This window comes from Chrysemys picta, chromosome 8, assembly GCF_011386835.1.
Source record: "Chrysemys picta bellii isolate R12L10 chromosome 8, ASM1138683v2, whole genome shotgun sequence".
Classification (NCBI taxonomy): Eukaryota; Metazoa; Chordata; order Testudines; family Emydidae; genus Chrysemys; species Chrysemys picta.
The window spans coordinates 102,834-122,288 of record NC_088798.1 but is presented as its reverse complement, the minus strand read 5'-3'; the positions used below and the strand labels follow the sequence as shown (position 1 = coordinate 122,288).

The 19,455-nt window shown below is 46.1% G+C and overlaps 1 protein-coding gene across 8 annotated transcripts in view; it reads right to left on the bottom strand.

The window, feature by feature from the left end:
* CFAP57 (cilia and flagella associated protein 57) overlaps window positions 1–19,455 on the bottom strand; it is a 123,232-nt gene that overhangs the window by 53,145 nt on the left and 50,632 nt on the right. For all 8 annotated transcript variants that reach the window (XR_006173197.2, XM_042845257.2, XM_008166679.4 and 5 more), the window contains 4 exons: window positions 16,851–17,063; window positions 2,071–2,244; window positions 966–1,127; window positions 296–451 (listed from right to left, as the gene is read on the bottom strand). Coding sequence is in view for 7 of the 8 variants with exons in the window: in XM_042845257.2 (XP_042701191.1) it covers window positions 296–451; window positions 966–1,127; window positions 2,071–2,244; window positions 16,851–17,063 (705 nt within the window). In the remaining variant the exon portion in view is untranslated. The remainder of the gene's footprint in view (window positions 1–295; window positions 452–965; window positions 1,128–2,070; window positions 2,245–16,850; window positions 17,064–19,455) is intronic.

Below are 19,455 nucleotides of genomic sequence, written 5' to 3'. Positions count from 1 at the left end.
TTTGAGGAATTGAGGAGTGATGAGGTAGCACTGATTTCTGGTAGCATCTCTGAGAAAATATCTTCCATTTTGCCAGGTAGGTTTGTCTTGTTGATTCTTTCTGCTATTTATTAGAACTTCCCTAACTTGACGAGAGCATGTCTGTTTTGTCATGGACATCCACTCACCATGCTGAGAGATGCAGGGATACCGGATTCAGGTGTAGGCTGTATCTTTGGCTCTGAGACTGCAAATTTGCAGGTGGTTAGCAATAAGAGAAGCGATATCTTGCTATTTCCTGCTACAAAGTGAATACCTGATTTTTGGTTTTAAGGGACTCCATCTCTTGGATGAATTTTTCAGTTAATTCCTTCATCTTCTCGTTATAATTCATGTCCTTGAGTCGTAGCTGGTACTCATTTTCCATCTTCAGCTCCTCCACACGAGTCTTCAGTTCTAGCATAACTTGAGTCTGCCATGAAAAAGCCAACAAGATTGCTAAGAGAGGGGTTATTTATTAGTAACTACAATTCCTTGAGGGTATTGCCTCTGCATATTCACACTTCTGCAAACAGCACTATGGCACGGAGAGTTTCCAGAACATTTTTAAATGTTTTGCCCATTGGGAGGTGAATGTACCACTGAAACAGGAGAAATCTTAATTTTGAACCTTGACCTCATGAGATGGTAAATAGAAATCCTGCTTCTGCCCTCTCCACTCAAACTGCTCTCAAAGTCTATAATGAGTTGGCCAAGGCATAGGGCCCCTACTCTGCACCCTCACTGCTATACACTACTCTTTGCATATCAATATTGGTAGCAGTTGGGGTGTAGCCTCTCCTTCTGAATTATACTGTGGCCAGTCTACTCAGCTACAGTGTAGTAGAGACAGAGCTGGTCACAACATTCTGCAAATGTAGGTCATAATGTCTAGACTGGGAGTCTGAGGAGAGAGTGTAGGATTTGTATTCTTAACTTGTTAATACCTTCTCTTCCATATCGGTTTTTGTGATCAGCACCTCTTCAGCATATCCCACTTCCTTCTCCCGTTTCAGACCCCGTCCTTCCTTATCATACACTTTCCAGATAAGCAGGCAGCCATCCTCTGAGACGGTCAGCAGAAATTGGTCATCACATGTTATGGACATCTAAGGAGGGAAGAGACAGCAGAATAAAGAGTAGAAACGATATAGGGTAGGGGAGAGATATAGTTTGTGTCTACACTAGATTTTTTTCCCTAAGAGTTCCTATCATTATTACGATCAGTGAAGTTGTGGTGAGAATGCTAATGTAGCCGAGCTACCAGCTTTTTAACCATCAAGTCTAGACAACAGGATAGCTAGAACACAGATTGGCAGTTACAATTTCTCTCTTGCAGTTTGTCCAAGCAGTGTGCCCTGGGCATGTCAGTTTGGACGGGGAAGATGTGCCATTCTCACTGCCCTTTTCAAAGCAGGAAAGGTGGTTTAGTGAGGTTCTACTAAAAACTTAAATATCCACTGGCGATGCTCAGAAGAGATTTTCCAATCCCTTATAACTATTTTTATTTTCTTCACCCCAGCCAAACCTAAATAGGAGACTCTTCCTCAGAGAGGATGTGCCATATGCCAAGTTAGGAATTTTTTGTTCAGCCATATTTGAGCACAATTCTTTTTTCTTTTATATGCTGGGAAGGTATTTTTTCATTCTCTCCCATAACTCAGATACAGGCAAGTGTATTCTCCTGAAATTTGCTGAAACAATCCACCAAAGGGCACAGATAGTTTCAGCCTTCCAAAGATCCCTTGTTCAATATTTCAAAGTTCCTTCTTCTGATCCTGTTTCTAGTCCAAACTGATTTATGTGTTTCTCTAGTGGGGTGCTGCAGGATTTAACCCTTATCTACCTTTCAGCCAACAATACCTTAACCAACAAAACCAAGGAGATTTAACATTCATAAAAATTAAAACAAATAATTCTAACATTTTTCACATACAACATGTAGCCTTAACACTAGCAGATGCTATAGAGTAGAAGAAAACAGAGATAAACAAAGAGCAGGGGAGTCCAAATGACTCAGATGTTGGTTGGAAAACAAAAAAAACTCCTTACCTTGGTAACAGGGCCAGCATGGGCCTGATACTCATTGAACTCCTTGTGCACAGGCAGTGGGTACTTCATAGATCGGATGGTCCCCATTGAAGTGCCTGTGAACACCATGCGCCCAGAATGAGACACAACTATTGCAGTATAAGTAACATCAAAAGTAGGCACTTCACGCAGGATCTAAAAAAAAAAAAAAAAGAAAAGCAGCACAGACTAAGCTCTATAATACTGCCTACGTAACAGTGTATGAGCAGCTGTCACACCATTTGACTTACAGAAAATGACAAAATAATGAGAAAAATCTGCCTAGAGGAACAGAGCCATGAGCAATAATTAGTATTAGGGTGTAACGAATTCCCCCTGGGTGCTGCCTGGAACTGGGGTACCACTGAGCCCCTCAACCCACCAGCCTGGGCTCCCACTCACACTGTAATGCTGTGACAAGCTGCAGACACACTCCCAATCTCACACTTTCACAAGCACACAGGTAGGGACACACCCAGCTGTAATAACATGCAGACAAGCTTTCTGACCAGCACCTGCATGGGAAGGCTATACAGTGCGCTGTACAGAGAACTGTACAGTGTAAGCTCATAAAATCCATCCTCTCCCTCAATGTGGAGAAAGAAATGCAACAGTTTTCTGCACCAAGTATGATTTCCACACACTAGTTTTAGACAAAACAAAAACTACTATTAACTACAATAGATAGATTTTAGTTAATTATAAGGGATAGCAAACAGTTCAAAGCAGATTACTTAACTAAACAAAAACACAATCTAAGCTTAATATACTAAAGAGATTAGGGTGAGAATTTGCTACTCATGTCCAAATGATGATTAGGGCCCTACCAAATTCAAGGCCATGAAAAACATGTCACAGACCGTGAAATCTGGTCTTGTGTGATTTTACCCTATACTACAAGCGTTTCTCAAATTGGGGGTCCTGACCCAGAAGAGTTGCAAGGAGGGTTGCAAGGTTATTTTAGGGGGGTTGTGGTATTGCCACCTTACTTCTGTGCTGCTGCCTTCAGAACTGGTTGGCTGGAGAGTGGCAGCTGCTGACTGAGGGCCCAGCTCTGCAGGCAGCAGTGGAGAAGTAAGGATGGCAATACCATATCCTGCCATCCTTACCTCTGCACTGCTGCTGGAGACAGCTCTGCCACTTTCCAGCTGCCCAGCTCTGAAAGCAGCGCCGCCACCAGTGCACAAATAAGGGTAGCAATACCGTAACCCCCCTACAACAACCTTGTCACCCCACCCACAACTCCTTTTTGGGTCAGGACCCCTACAATTTCAACACCATGAAATTTCAGATTTAAATATCTGAAATAATGAAATGTGCAGTTTTTAAAATTCTATGACCATGAAATTGACCAAAATAGACCATGAATTTGGTAGGGTCCTAATGATGATTTAAGCCAGTTGCAGAGCTTCTTAAAGGGCAAACTGCACTTGCTTGCAGCTTAAAACCCCAGGTATTCCTTTCACAGGCTAGAAATCCCTCTAGCCTGGGTTCAGCCCTTCCCCCAGTTCAGTCCTTCTTCCTCAGGTGTTTTCAGGAGTCTCCTTGGGCGGGGAAACAGTGAAGAACCATGATGATGTCACTCCCCTGCCTTAAAATAGCTTTTGCATATGGCAGGAACCCTTTGTCTCCAGGCTTACTTTCCATGCCTTTCAGTGGAAAAACACTGGTATTCCAAGATGGAGTTCAGTACCAGGTGACTTGAACCCATGTCCCTGTAGGGCAGGGGCGGGCAAACTTTTTGGCCTGAGGGCCGCATCGGGTTTCGGAAATTGTATGGAGGGCCAGTTAGGGGAGGCTGTGCCTTCCCAAAGAGCCAAGCGTTGCCCGGCCCCTGCCCCCTATCTGACCCACCCCCTGCTTCTTGCCCCGACAGCACCACTCCCGGGACTCCTGCCCCATCCAACCTCCCCTGTTCCCTGACAGCCCCCCGGGACCATTGCCCCATGCACCCCCCCACTCCCTGTCCCCTGACCACCCTGAACCCCTGCCCCTGACTGCCCCCTGCCACCCCATCCAACCCCCCCTCTCCTTCCTGCCCCTCTGGTATCCCTGCCCCATCCAACCACCCCTTCTCCCTGACTGCCCCCAGAACCCCTGCCCCTGACAGACCCCTGCCGCCCCATCCAGCCCCCCCCCCCGACTGCTCCCCTGGGACTCCTGCCCCTATTCAACCCCCCTGTTCCCCACCCTCTGACCACCCCAACCCCTATCCACACCCCTGCCCCCTGACCAGCTCCCCGAACTCCCCTGCCCTCTATCCAACCGCCCCCGCTCCCTGCTCCCTTACCGTGCTGCCTGAAGCACCGGTGGCTGGCGGCGCTACAGCCACGCTGCCCAGAGCGCCAGGACAGGCAGCCACGCCACCTGGCTGGAACCAGCCATGCCACCACGCAGTACAGAGCACCGGGTGAGGCCCCGGCTCTGCAGCTGCGCTGCCCCAGGAGCTGGCAGCCCCGCTGCCCAGAGCATTGCGCCGGTGGCGCAGTGTGCTGAGGCTGCAGGGGAGGTGGAACAGCAGGGGAGGGACCGAGGATCCATTGTACCGGGGTCTGGGGCCTGCGAAGGAGTTGGCGCAGGTACCTCCATACCCCCAGGGGGAGGACGACTGTGGTGGCCTCCGGTACTCGGGGCTCTGAACGTGCTGAGCGGGAGGCCGCCGGTGGGGCCCCTTGGGCTTCGTGATATGCTCACGGGGTCCAGAAAGACCAGTGTGCAGGATCCTGTCTAGGGTCTTCAGCCCCATCCTGCCAATGGCCTAGGTCGTCCGCTGCCTGACCTGGAGCGGGATAGGCTGAGCGGGAGGTGCCATCAGACTGTGAAGAGCGTGAGGCGGATCATGAGGGCCAGGGCAGTGTGGAGCGTGTCTGCGTTGACTCCGCTGGGAACGGTGCCGAGCAGTGCCGGCCCACAGGTGTGCGGTCTCTGCGCGGTGCCGGGGAGCAGTACCAGGATCGAGAACGATGCCGATCCAGACCTGGATCGCGATGAAGACCGTCTGTGGGAGCAGTACCGGGAGCGGCCTCTTGAGCAGGATCGGTGCTCAGACTGGTGCTGGGATCTGCGTCAGGAGTCCGAACAGTACCGAGATGTGGGGTGGTGTCAAGAGGTGGAACGGTACCGGGAGGAAGATCTGGGCCACGAGTATGACCGGTGCCATGATAGAGAATGGTGCCGAGACTGCGAGCGGCGCCGGGACCTGCTCCTAGATCGGGAGCGGTGCTGAGAGTCCACGCTCGGAGATGGAGGACGTAATAGGGTTGGCTTGCCCCTAGACTGCACCGTGCAGTTGGAGTGCAGTGCCGCAGTCTGAGACGGTGCCGGTTCTGTGAGGGCAATAAGGTCCCTTGTTGTTGCAAACGACTCCGGCGTAGACGGAAGACAGGGTGCAACCACAGTATGGGTCGGGGAGCCAGTCCTCACCAGACTCAACGGCCCTTCTGCCGGTGCCGGAGTCAACGGTGCTGATGTCGGCGCCTGTATCCTCGGTCGCTCCGGTCCCAGACACGAATCCGAGGTTGGCAAGGGGGGCGCCGGTGCCTGCTGTTGTGAGGCAGTCCCCTCTGGTTTATGAGGTCTCTTCTGACCCGGAGACAGGGATTGGCACCAAGGAGCTTGCAGCGGACGTGGTGCAGTGGGACTTTATCTGCCTCTCCTCACGGTCGCCGCCAGAGCACTGTGCACTGAGGCACTCGGTGCTGGAACTTGGCGTGCCAAAGGAGTATCCGGGCTGAGGGCCGCCTCCATGAGGAGCTGTTTGAGCCTAAAGTCCCGCTCCTTTTTGACTTGAGGCCGGAAAGCCTTGCAGATCTTACACTTATTGGTCTGGTGAGATGTGACGAACTGGGACTGTTCTTACTGTGGTCTGTGAATGCTGACAGGGGAGTGTGGCTAGGATAGTCTGCATTGGGGGATGGTAGACTGCCCGAAGGAGAATACCTGAGCGTGTAACATGAGAACCCAGGAAGGGGTTGGAGGCCAGGTGACACCTTGGCCCGGGAAACTGAACAAAGGCTGTGGGAGGGGTCGCTGAAGGCAGAGTCTTGGAAGCTGGCTGGTGAGATGGCTGGGAGGCAGAGATTGCTCTGACCTCCCAAGGGGGGCTGGGATGCCCTGGGACCCCCAGATGGACCTAACTGAGGGGGGCCCTGTTGTCTGTGCCTGCAAGACCTGTCTTGGACTGTATTCCTGTCATCCAAATAAACCTTCTGCTTTACTGGCTGGCTGAGAGTCATGGTGAATCGCAGGAAGCCGGGGGTGCAGGGCCCTGAGTCCCCCAAAACTCCGTGACATGAGACTTTTTAAAACAAGAGTTGTGAGGATCCCCCATTGGCATAAGCTTAGAACAGGTTGAGCACGGTTTAAACCCCGGAGCCTTGGGCATGAGCCTGGGCGGCATGCCGGGGAGAAGAGGGGGGGAGAAACCCCCTTCCAGCCTGCTAACTTCACTTATAAACTACTCTAGAACTATGAACTACTAAAATACACTAAAACTACAACTACAACAATATCTAACTGGGAAACAAGAGCTAGGGAGAGTGGAGGACAGCTATGCTGCGCTCCACAGTTCCAACGACCATCACGGGTGGTAAGAAGGAACTGAGGGGGCACTGGGTCGGCTGGGGTATATATCCAGCGCCATGAAGGCGCCACTCCAGGGGGCTCCACAGCCGACCCACCGGGTGTTGCTAGGGTAAAAATTCTCTGACGATAGGTTTGTGCGCACCACCTGCACTAACTGGAATCGATATGAGCAAGCACTCAAAGAAGAACCTATCTTGCATAAAATACATCATAGTTATGCCATAATCATATCATAACAATATATTTATGAAGAATATGGGATGTAGTGTCACATAGGTTGTCATAAATATCAAGAAAAGGGTAACAACCTTTATGTATGCAGTAATATGAAATCCCTCTTGCCCAAACGTACAAAATCATTTACCTGTAAGGGTTTAATCAGTTCAATTAACCTAGTTGGCACCTAACCAGAAAAACCAATGGAGAAAAAAATACTTTCAAATCTAGGTGGGCGGAAAGGCTTGGTTTGTGCTCTTTTGTGTATTCCCTCTTAAAATAAAAACAAAATAAAACAACCCAAGCAGGTAATCCAGCTTCTACTAAAATAATACATCTAAAATTACAAAAATTGTAATAGCAAAAAAAATGTGTTAAATTAACTTTTGTTTTAGCTTGTAAATTTGCCCTGTGCTAAAAGAAAGGTTTATTCCTGTTTTGTAACTTTGAAGTTAAGCCTAGAGGAAAATCCTCTGTGTTCTAAGTCTTATTACCCCGTAAAATTACCTTCCATCCTAATTTTACAGAGGTGCTTTTTACTTTTTTTTTTTTTTTTAATATAATAAAGTTCTTCTTTTAAGAACCTGATGGGTTTTTAGGACACTAAAAACCAAAGGGTCTGGTCTGTGCTTACCTTGTTAACCTATTTGGTTGGTATATTATTCTCAAGCCTCCCCAGAAAAGGGGGTGAAGGGGCCCTCCCTAAATGTTTGTTTAAATCACTTGGTGGTGGCAGCAATACCATCCACGAACAAGAAAAATGTGTGCCTTGACCTAAGTTTTTAACCTAAGCTGGTAAAATATAAGCTTAGGGGGTCTTTCATGTGGGTCTCCACATCTGTACCCCAAAGCAGGGCTGGCGCAACTCATTAGGTGATCTAGGCGGTCGCCTAGGGCACTTACATTTGGGGGGCCGTGACCACGGCTGCCGGATCTTCGGCCGCCCCGATCGTTGGCATTTTGGGGGTGGGACCTTCCGCCGCCTCTGTTGGGAGCGGTATTTCGGGGGCGGGACCTTCCGCCGCCTAGTGCGGCAAAAAAGCTGGCGGCGCTCCTGCCCCAAAGTTCAAAGTGGGGAGGGAATCCTGACATGGTGGCAATGTGGTGCGATCATTTTAAATTGTAAGCACAGACCTCAGAATTTTAAAAACATTTTTCTTTTGGCTGATTGAAAACCAGGGAGGATGTTTTTTTTAAAAAGGACTTTTTTTTTTTTTTAAGCTGAGAGCAGCTGGAGTTTTTTTTTCTTTGCCTGAAGGCAGAGTAGTTAAGTTACTGCAAGGGAATTCACAAGCTGTTTTTTTTTCTTTTCTTTCTAGTCTCGGGTTAGGCTAGGTTAAGCGCAGAAAGGCTAGAACAACAACAACAACAAAAAGTCCAAAACCCCCCCTAAAATTAGCCAAAAATTGAAAGCTGAGAAAAGAAAAAACATAAAAAACAAATGGCCTTAAAGCCCCTGAAGTTGAACGTGTAGGAAAGAAAGGAGGCAAAATGCTTGAAGGCAGAGGCAGCCAGGAAGGAGGCTGCCCATAAAAAAGTCCTGAAGTTAAAAAACAAAACAAAAAATACAGGCCCAGATTAAGGCCCAAATTTTGGCCCAAAAGCATAAACCATCAGCAGCTGGCTCCACTTCCCCAAAAATCAACAAATGGAAGCAACTATATCCACAGTATAGTAAATCCAGTAATATTGTTAAATATTTCATCACCTTTAAAAGACTGTGCGGCCTCCATGCAATTCCTAAAAAATCACAAAATAATCACATTGGTAGCAAAATTAACTGAAAAAGCTCCGAACATATTCAACAAAATGCCTATTAAGAATGCTTCTAACTATGGTAAATTTAAAAATTTGGTTTTAAAACAATTTAAAATTACACCTAAAACTTACAAAGTAAAATTTAAAGCCCTTAAAAGAGGGGCTGGACTAAGTAATGTGGTTTATGTAAACCAAATCAAGAATCTGTTAGATAAATGGGTTTAAAAAAAAAAAAAAAAAAAAAAGGGGGGGGTGTAACTAGCTTTAAAAAAAATGTGTAATTTGGTTGTACAGAAGCAGTTCCTAACTATAACCAATAATAATGTAAAACAGTGCTTATGAAATAAAAAAATAAACTCAGCAAAAAGTCTCGCTTCTTATGCTAATTAATACAGGCAGTCCCAAACCGCCAAAAAGGCGGGCAAATCAAAACAAAACGGGTGAAGGTAGCAGTAAAACCTGCAACCTACATCGCTTCCAAAGAAACCAAGCTGAAGGCCACAATCCAGTAAAAAACTAATGCCTCCAGCATCAAAAGAACAGTTCCAGGCCAAGCAGAAAGCACATTAAAGCCTACAGAAAGTTTGGATGGCGGCACAAAGCAACCCACCGCCTCTCAGCTCGTCTAATCAATCCCCGTTTGTTGTAAAAAACCCACACCTTTTATACAAGAAAACTTGTGGCCATGCTGGGGTAAACAGGACGAAAGACAGTTTGGGGAAGTCCTTCCACTGGAAGGAAATGGGCAAGAACGTTTCTACTTATGTCCAGTCTTGTAAGGTGTGCCCAAAAAACAAAACAAAACAAAAAAACCCACACACCACACCCCCCCACCAGGTCAAAGCCTCTCTCCAGCCACTCCCCATAATTAAGTTCCATTTCAGCAAGTAGCTGTAAATATTCTGGGTCCTTTTCAAAAACAAAACAAAAAACAAACAAAAAAAAAACCACACAACCCAACAAAAAGCAGTACATACTAATTTTCATAAATTTTGCCACCCGATGACCAAAAGCCATAGTTCTAAGCAACACCAGGGCTAAAAGTGTGTGCCAGGCATTAACACACATTTTTGCCAGGGTAGATTAGCCCTCTGACATCCTTACAGATTCTGGAACTAATTTCCTGGCAGGAACCATAAAAAGCCTTTGAAAAGCTCATGGGGCAAACCACTTGGTTGCCACCCCTTACCACCATCAAACAAGTGGTCTGGTAAAAAAGTTTTATAAAACTTTGGGGGCCATAATATGTAAATTCGTAAATAAGCACTTCAATAATTAAAACCTAGTGTTGCTCTTTGCCTACAGGGCTGTACCACATCCCAGTTTAGGGTTTTCACCATTTAAACTTGTGTATGGCCACAAGGTTCAGGGGCCATTACAGTTGGTAAAGGAGCAATGGGAAGGGTTTATGCCTTCTCCAAAAACTAACATTCTAAACTTTGTAAACAACCTACAAAACACCCTACAAAACTTTTTAGCCCTTGCTTAAAAAAGCCTAAAAAATACTCAAAAAAAGCAAAGGGCTTGGAATAATAAACATGCCAAAAAGCGTTCCGTCAAAGTAAAAAACCAGGTCATGGTCTTAAAAGCGTTCCAGGCGCATAAAATAAAAGCATCATGAAAAGGGCCATTTATGGTCCAAAAGCGCCTAAAAGCTGTTTACTATCTTATAGCATCTCCCACCTCAAACATAAAGCCTAAAGTATACCATGTTAATTCTCTAAAGCCCTTTTAGTCCAAAAAATTTAAGGTTTGTCAGTTTACAGCCCAGAAAAAAAAAAAAATAATGCTAAGAGGCCTAAAGGTGTCTACCACAAAAAAAAAGTAACGGTGGCGTAAAAAAAGTAAACCTCTCAATCACCCTCAAATGTATGCAGCAACAGCAAATCAAAAAGATGTGCACTAGCTTCGCACCAATGTTCTCAGCCACCCCAAAACAAAACAAATGGGCATAGCACTCCATTAACACAGGTAATGCTCACCCAATTAAAGCCCAACTTTATCGGTTGGTGCCTCAAGCCAAAACTGCTATAAAACAAAAAATCCAAAACATGTTACAAATGGGGGTAATCCGCCCCTCTAAAAGTGCATCGGTATCTCCAGTGGTTCTGGTTCCCAAACCAAATAAAAAATATATATATATGCTTTTCATAGAATCATAGAATATCAGAGTTGGAAGGGACCTCAAGAGGTCATCTAGTCCAACCCCCTGCTCAAAGCAGGACCAATTCCCAGCTAAATCATCCCAGCCAGGGCTTTGTCAAGCCGGGCCTTAAAAACCTCCAAGGAAGGAGACTCCACCACCTCCCTAGGTAACGCATTCCAGTGTTTCACCACCCTCCTAGTGAAATAGTTTTTCCTGATATCCAACCTGGACTTCCCCCACCGCAACTTGAGACCATTGCTCCTTGTTCTGTCATCTGCCACCACTGAGAACAGCCGAGCTCCATCCTCTTTGGAACCCCCCTTCAGGTAGTTGAAGGCTGCTATCAAATCCCCCCTCATTTTGTGTAAACTACCGTAAGCTAAATGCTGTAACTTGCCCACACAACTATCCAATGCCATGCACAAATAAGCTATTAAAAAAACTAAAACGTGCCTAGTTCATCTCTACCTTGAACTTAACCAAGGGGTACCGACAAGTACTGCTAAATAAAACCACCAAAAAAAGGTCAGCCTTCATCACCAATGTAGGGCTACATAAATTTAATGTGCTCCCTTTCGGGCTGCAAAATGCACCCATCACTTTCCAAAAAAGTTGTAAATAGTCTCCTAGCAACATTTAAAAAATCTGCAGTCGCCTACCTTAATAATGTGGCCATCTTTTCTAATTTGTGAGCAAAACACCTAAAGCATCTACAAAAGGTCTTCAAGCACACAAAAAAGGCAAAACTAACTGTTAAAACTAAAAAGTATCAAATAGGCGGTAGACGTGCAGACTCACCCCTGCGGCGCCTCCTGCTGGTCTCTTCTGGGAATTAGCTCATCCCAGCTCCGGAGCGCCCTCTGCAGGCCAATGATGCACTTTACCGCTGGCCCCCCATGTCCCTCCCAGGACCCTGGTGCCCCTTTCTCCAGGTTGCTGCCCCCCTGGCAGTACCCTCACACTCTGGGTCTCCCCTCCCAAGGGAACCCCCACCCAGTAATCCCACCTCATCTCAGCGTAAGGCTACTGCCAATCACCCTCTAGCCCCACTCCCTGGGGCAGACTGCAGTATACACCACTCATCACAGGCGAGGTTGGGTTTGGACCTGCTGCCTTTGCCTACCCCTGGGCTGCCCTCTGCAACCCCCAATACCTTTTAGCCCAATGCTAGGCCGCAGCCTGGGACTTTCCAGGCTGGAGCTCCCCAGCTCCTCTGCCTTTCCCCAGCCCTGCTCCACTCAGATACCCTGTCTCTAGCTTCCTGCAGCCAGGCCCTTCTCTCTCTCAATGCAGGGAGAGACTGTCTCTGGGCCTCTGGCTCACAACCTTTCATAGGGACCAGATGGGCCTGATTGGGGCCTGGCCCAGCTGTGGCTACTTCCCCAATCAGCCTAGCTTTTCCCTGCCACAGCCCTCTTCCTGGCTGTTTTAAGCCCTTCAGGGCAGGAGCAGGTGTCCACACCCCTACATAGGCCTAAACAAAGTAGCTTACCTTAAACGCCAGGTGGGTCACTGTAAGAGGTCGGACTCACCCCTGCAGCACTTCCTGCTGGTCATCCAGGGAATTAGCTCACCAGCCTCTGGAACGCCCTCTGCAGGCCGGTGATCCGCCCTGTCGTCTGCACTGGCCCCATGTCCCTCCCAGGACCCCGGTGCCCCTTGCTCTGGGTGCTGCCCCCTGGCAATACCCACACACACTGGTCTCTCCTCCCAGGGGAGCCCCCACCCACTAACCCCACCTCACATCAGGATAAGGCCACTGCCAGTCACCAACTAGCCCCCACACTCTGGGGCAGACTGCAGTATAGGCCACTCATCATCGGCAAGGGGGGTTTGGACCTGCTGCCTTGGCCTAGTCCTGGGCTGCCCTCTGCAACCCCCAGTACCCCTTAGCCTTCTCCTAGGCTGCAGCCTGGGGCTTTCCAGGCTGGAGCTCCCCAGCCCTGCTCCACCCAGGTAGTCTGTGTCTAGCTCCCTGCAGCCGGGCCCATCTCTCTCTGATAGCAGAGAGATTGTTGGGCTCCTGGCTCCCGGCCTCTTTATACAGGCCATCTGGGCTCTGATTAGGGTGTGGCCCAGCTGCAGCTACTTCCCCAATCAGCCCAGTAGCTGCTTCTTCCTGCAACAGCCTTCTGCAGGGCTATTCCAAACCCCTCAGGGCAGGAGCGGGTGTCCACCCCGCTACAGTCACAAAAATATCAACCCCCTACCGGCCAAAGTAAATGCTATCCAAAAGTGGCCTGTCCCAAAGTCAAAAAAATAGGTCCAATCCTTATTAGGCTTGGCCAAATATTACAGGCAATTTGTACTGCACTACAGCCAGATTGCTGCCCCACTGACAAACCTAACCAAAAAAAAAAAAAAAAAAAAACAACCAGCCAAATGCAGTTCAGTAAACCAAAAAGTGTCAAAAGGCCTTTAACTAGCTTAAAGCGACACTCATGTCTAACCCTTTGCTAAGGGCCCAAACTTTAACAAACCTTTCCTAGTAACCACAAATGCGTCCAAGCATGATGTAAAAGCAGTTTTAATGCAAAAAAAAACAAAAACAAAAAAAAAAAAAAAAAACCATCCTCTCGTGTTTCTCAGCAAAAAACTGTCTAAAAAAAAAAAAGCCACTGGTCAATCACCAAAAAAAAAAGTTACACCATTGTGTACCCTCTAAAAAAGCTACATCCATATGTTTGGAAACGGTGTTTCCACCTGCAAACCAACCATGCTGAGCTAAAGTGGCTTCATACTGTCAAAAAAAATAACAAAAAACTTCTTCGGTAAAGTTTAGCTCGCCAAAATTTTAATTTTAAAATAGAACACATTTCAAAAGCTTCTAACAAAGTGGCTAATGCACTCTCCTGTAAAAATTTCCCAAAATCAACTGGTTAAAATCATCCTTAAAATGTAAAAAATATTATTAGTTTTGATATAATAAGTAGTATATCTAAAGATTCATAGACTCATAGACTTTAAGGTCAGAAGGGACCATTATGATCATCTGGTCTGACCCCCTGCATGCTGCAGGCCACAAAACCCTTCCCTGGACTCTGCCGTTGAAGTCCCCAATCCTGTGTTTTAGTGACTTCAATCGGCAGAGACCCTCCTGCTAGTGATCCCTGCCCCATGCTGCGGAGGAAGGCGAAAAACCTCCAGAGGCTCAGCCAATTTACCCTGGAGGAAAATTCCTTCCCGACCCCAAATATGGCGATCAGTAAGACCCCGAGCATGTAGGCAAGAGTCTCTAGCCTGATCCTTGTTGGCCATTATACTATTTACGTACCATTGAGTGGTTTTCCTTGGCTACTTTGTTTTACCATTAAACCATTCCCTCCATAAACGTATCTAACTTAATCTTAAAACCAGACAGGTCCGTCGCCCCCACCGTTTCCCTCGGAAGGCCGTTCCAATATTTCACCCCTCTGACGGTCAGAAACCTTCGTCTAATTTCAAGCCTGAACTTCCCCACGGCCAGTTTATACCCATTCGTTCTCGTGTCCACATTAGTACTAAGCTGGAATAATTCCTCTCCCTCCCTTGTATTTATCCCTCTGATATATTTAAAGATAGCAATCATATCCCCCCTCAGCCTTCGCTTTGTCAGACTAAACAACCCAAGCTCCTCTAGTCTCTTTTCATACGACAGGTTTTCCATTCCTCTGATCATCCTAGTCGCCCTTCTCTGCACCCGTTCCAGGTTGAGTTCATCTTTTTTAAACATGGGAGACCAGAACTGCACACAGTACTCCAAATGAGGTCTCACCAGTGCCTTATACAACGGAAGCAGGACCTCCTTATCCCTACTAGATATACCTCACCTAATACATCCCAAGACCGCATTGGCTTTTTTCACCGCCACATCACATTGTCGACTCATAGTCATCCTGCGGTCTACAAGGACCCCTAGGTCCTTCTCCTCTTCCGTTACTTCTAACCAATGCGTCCCCATCTTGTAACTAAAATTGTTATTAGTCATCCCCAAGTGCATCACCTTACACTTTTCACTATTAAATTTCATCCTATTTCTGATACTCCAATTCACAAGCTCATTCAAGTCTCCCTGCAGAATATCCCTATCCTCCTCCGAATTTGCACGCCTCCCACCTTCGTATCATCCGCAAACTTTATCAGCCCACTCCTGCAATCGGTTCCGAGGTCAGTTATAAATAGATTAAATAAAATGGGTCCCAAAACCGAACCTTGAGGCACTCCACTAGTAACCTCCCTCCAACCTGACAGTTCACCCTTTAATACGACCCGCTGCATTCTCCCCATTAACCAATTCCTTATCCACCTCTGGATTTTCATATCGATCCCCATGTTTTCCAGTTTAACCAATAATTCCTCATGGGGTACAGTATCAAACGCTTTACTGAAATCCAGGTATATTAGGTCCACCGCATTTCCCTTATCTAATAAGTCCGTTACTTTCTCAAAGAAGGAGATCAGATTCGTTTGGCATGATCTGCCCTTCGTAAAACCATGTTGTAATTTATCGCAATTGCCATTAACCTCAAGGTCCTCAACTAGTTTCTCTTTCAGAATTTTCTCCAGCACCATTGCACACTACAGATGTTAAACTAACAGGCCTGTAGATACCCGGATCACTTTTTTTCCCTTTCTTGAAAATAGGATTCATGTGTCTTATTAACTCTGTTTTCTCCTAAAGCTCCAGAAAAAAAATCACAGACATATAAAACAGGCTGTCCAACACCGTCTGTAATTTGGGGGGCATGTCATAAATATTAAAAATAGGGTAACAACCTTTATGTATCCAGTAATATAAAATCCCTCTTGGCCAAAGGTACAAAATCACTTACCTATAAAGGGTTAATCAGTTCAATTAACCTAGTTGGCACTTAACCAAAAAAATACTTTCAAATTGGGGGTGGGGGTGGGGGTGGTGGAAGGCTTTGTTTGTGCTCTTTTGTGTGTGTTCCCTCTTAAAACAAAAACAAAAAATAACCAAGCAGGTAATACAGCTTCTACTAAAATAATACATCTAAAATTACAAAAATTATAAGTAATAGCAAAAAAATGCATTAAATTAACTTTTGTTTTAGCCTGTAAATTTAGCCTATGCTAAAAAAAAGGTTTATTCCTGTTTTGTGACTTTAAAGTTAAGCCTAAAGAAAAAGCCTCTGTGTTTTACGTCTTTTTATTACCCTGTAAAATTACCTTCCATCCTAATTTTACAGAGGTGCTTCTTTTACTTTTTTTTTATAATAAAGTTCTTCTTTTAAAAACCTAATTGGTTTTTAGTGTCCTAAAAACCCAAGGGTCTGGTCTGTGCTCACCTTGTTAACCTATTTGTTTGGTATATTATTCTCAAGTCTCCCCAGAAAATGGGGTGAAGGGGCTTGGGGGAATATTTTGGGGGGGGATAGGGCTCCAAGTGGCCCCTCCCTAAATGTTTGTTTAAATCTCTTGGTGGTGGCAGCAATACCGTCCAAAAACAAAAAACAAAAAATTGTGCCTTAAAAAAGTTTTTAACCTAAGCTTGTAAAATATAAGCTTAGGGGGTCTTTCATGCAGGTCTCCACATCTGTATCCCAAAGTTCAAAAGTAAAAACCAGATCTTTGTAAAATTTTCAAAAGTGTCTAAGTAACTTTCGAAGATGAGACTTAGGTGCTTTTGAAAATTTTAAACACTTGTCACACACATTTAACTGCTTCTGTAAAGAAAAGCTGTGGACAAGGGAAACTGCAATTGATGACATATATTTGAATTTTAGTAAAGCTTTTGATAATGTATCTCAAAGTTAATGTGTCATATGCATTGAAAAATTGCTGGAAGTATCATAAATTGAAATGAAACAGCAACAAATGCCCAGGTATCATGGTGAAGGGCACAGTATAAGAACATAGATAAATAACAACATAACATTTCAGATGGTAGGTGTTGTTGGTGGATGCATATGAGGATAAGGTTCCTTCCTAGTTGCCTAAATTGGAAAATGGGAGGTAGGGTGAGGAAAGCACCGGTGCTTTCCCTGGGTAATGACCGTCCTTTAAGCTGCCTGCCAGGACCTAGCAAAGTCACAGGTATGTATGTTAATTGGCTTACCGAAGAATCCGAAATTTCCTTGAGCGTTTGGTCAGATCCAACAGCAAAGATGATTTTGGCATCAGGAGAGATGGCAACACCGCTGTAGCTGCAGGACTTGAGCACACACTCTGACTCCCTCTTACCCGTCAACAAGCTCCACTCGTACACTGCACCATCTGTGCCACAGGAAATCAACTTATTGTCATCTGCACTCCATATGACTGAGCGCACCTGGTAAGAGTGGAAACACACCAGTCAGACCCACACTTGGTGACTCTATGAGCCCTGGAAGGGAGCTCGTGTCTTGTTAAATCTGACCATTTTATCTGGTGAACCCCTTCTAGACATGGTTCTGTTTATAGTAATCCCTGTTTTATATGGCACAGCCATGCTTCTAATATAGCTTTTGCTCTTTTTAAACAGCCAAACTCTTTGTAATTAAATTTCTCCTCCTTTCTTTTTTTGTGCTAGGTTATTGTTTTTTTTCTTTTGTTTTTGTTTTTTGCTTTAGAAAATGTATAAGAATTACTTATAGAATTAAGCACACTGATAGAAAATGTTAAAATGTTAATCATATTACTGAGCATAAGGGGAGTCCTGTAACATATCTCCAGGTTCTTTCATCTGTTACTCCAATACCATTACCAACCGCTACCCTTCAGAACAACCTGAATACATTATACAAGTTGACTACCAGTGACTGAGCTCCTACCTAGTGAGAAGCAATGAACACATCAGTGCACTGAAGATATTTTCACTACAGCAATGAGCTACAGAAATATTAGAATAAATAATACTATAAAAAAGGGTTACTGACCGTAACTGTTGTTCTTCGAGATGTGTTGCTCATGTCCATGCCACATTAGGTGTGTGCATGCCGTGTGCACTGTTGCTGGAGATGTTTCCCTCAGTGGTATCCATTGGGCTGGCTTTAGCACCCCCTGGTGCAGCGCGCTCAGGTGCTGGTATAAGGGACGTCACAGGCCATGCACGCTCTCAGTTCCTTCTTGTTGGTCCACTCCGACAGAGGGGCAGGAGGGTGGGTCATGGAATGGACATGAGCAACACATCTCAAAGAACAACAATTATGGTCAGTAACCATTTTTTCTTTTTCGAGTGCTTGCTCATGTCTATTCCACATAAGATGACTCACAAGTAGTACCTCAGAAGGTGAGATCAGAGTTCATGGACATGCTGGCTGCAACATTGCTCTTCCGAACCTGGCGTCGTCTCTGGCCTGTGGGGTGATGGCATAGTGGGATGCAAAGGTATACACTGATGACCAAGTTGTTGCCCTGCAGCTGTTCTGGACCGGGACTTGTGCAAGGAATGCTGCTGAAGAGACCTGAGCTTTCGTGGAGTGAGCAGTTAGGATGGCCAGAGGTATGACATTCGCCTGCTTGCAGCAAGCCCACAGGCAGTTATCCAGGACAAGTTCCTCTGGGCTGATACTGGAAGCCATTTAATCTTTTCTGCTACAAAGAGCTATATGGATTTGTGAAAGGGTTTAGCCCTTTCAATACAGAAGGTGAGGGCATGCCTAACATCTAATGAGTGAAGCTGCTGCTCCTCAGAGTTTTTGTGAGGCCTCGGGAAGAAGACTGGCAGGAAAATAGCCTGGTTGCTATGGAATTGTGAAACCACCTTTGGCAGGAAAGCCGGGTGGGGTGCAGTTGGATCTTGTCCTTGAAGAACACTGTGTATAGTGGTTCTGACATAAGGGCCTTGATTTCAGAAACCCTTCTGGCTGAGGTGATCATCACCAGGAAGACAACTTTCTAAGAGAGGAGAACGCTAGAGGTTCAAAGGGAGGGCCCATGAACCTTGACAGAACCAGGTTTAAGTCACACGGAGGGAGGACCTGAGGATAGAGTCTCTCCAGTACATTGAGAAACCGGACTGCCATCTTGTGAGAGAACACTGACCTGCCATTCACCAGTGGGTGGAAGGCTGAGACTGCTACCAAGTGCACCTTGATAGACACAAGGGCCAGACCTTGCTGCTTTAGATGGAGGAAGTAATTGCTATTAGCCAGGATGGGCAGGTATGGTGTCCCTAGCTTCCGTTTGCCAGAAGCTGGGAATGGGCGACAGAGGATGGATCACTTAATAGTTACCTGTTCTGTTCATTCCTTCTGGGGCACCTGGCATTGGCCACTGTTGGAGGACAGTATACTGGGCTAGATGGACCTTTGGTCTGACCCAGTATGGCCGTTATGTTCTTAAATAGTCCAAGATAATTTGAAGAGACCGGATCGGAGAGAGACCTCTATGTCACACCCAAATTGAGAAGCTCTTCCATTTGTCAAGGTAGGTAGCCCTAGTGGACGGCTTTCTACTACCTATCAAGATCTGGAGAACTAGCTCCTAACAGGCCTGCTCCTCCAGGTTCAGCCATGTAACATCCACACAGTTGGTGAAGAGAGGCGAGGTTTGGGTGAAGCAACCGGCCATTGTCTTCTGAGATCAGGTCCAGACAGAGCGAAAGCAGGAGTGGGATTGCTATTGATAGATCCAGCAGCGTGCCAAACCGGTGTTGATGTGGCCACACTGAGGCTATGAGAATAACTCTTGCCTTGTCCCGCTTGATTTTCAGGAGGACCTTGTGAACCAGAGGGACCGGG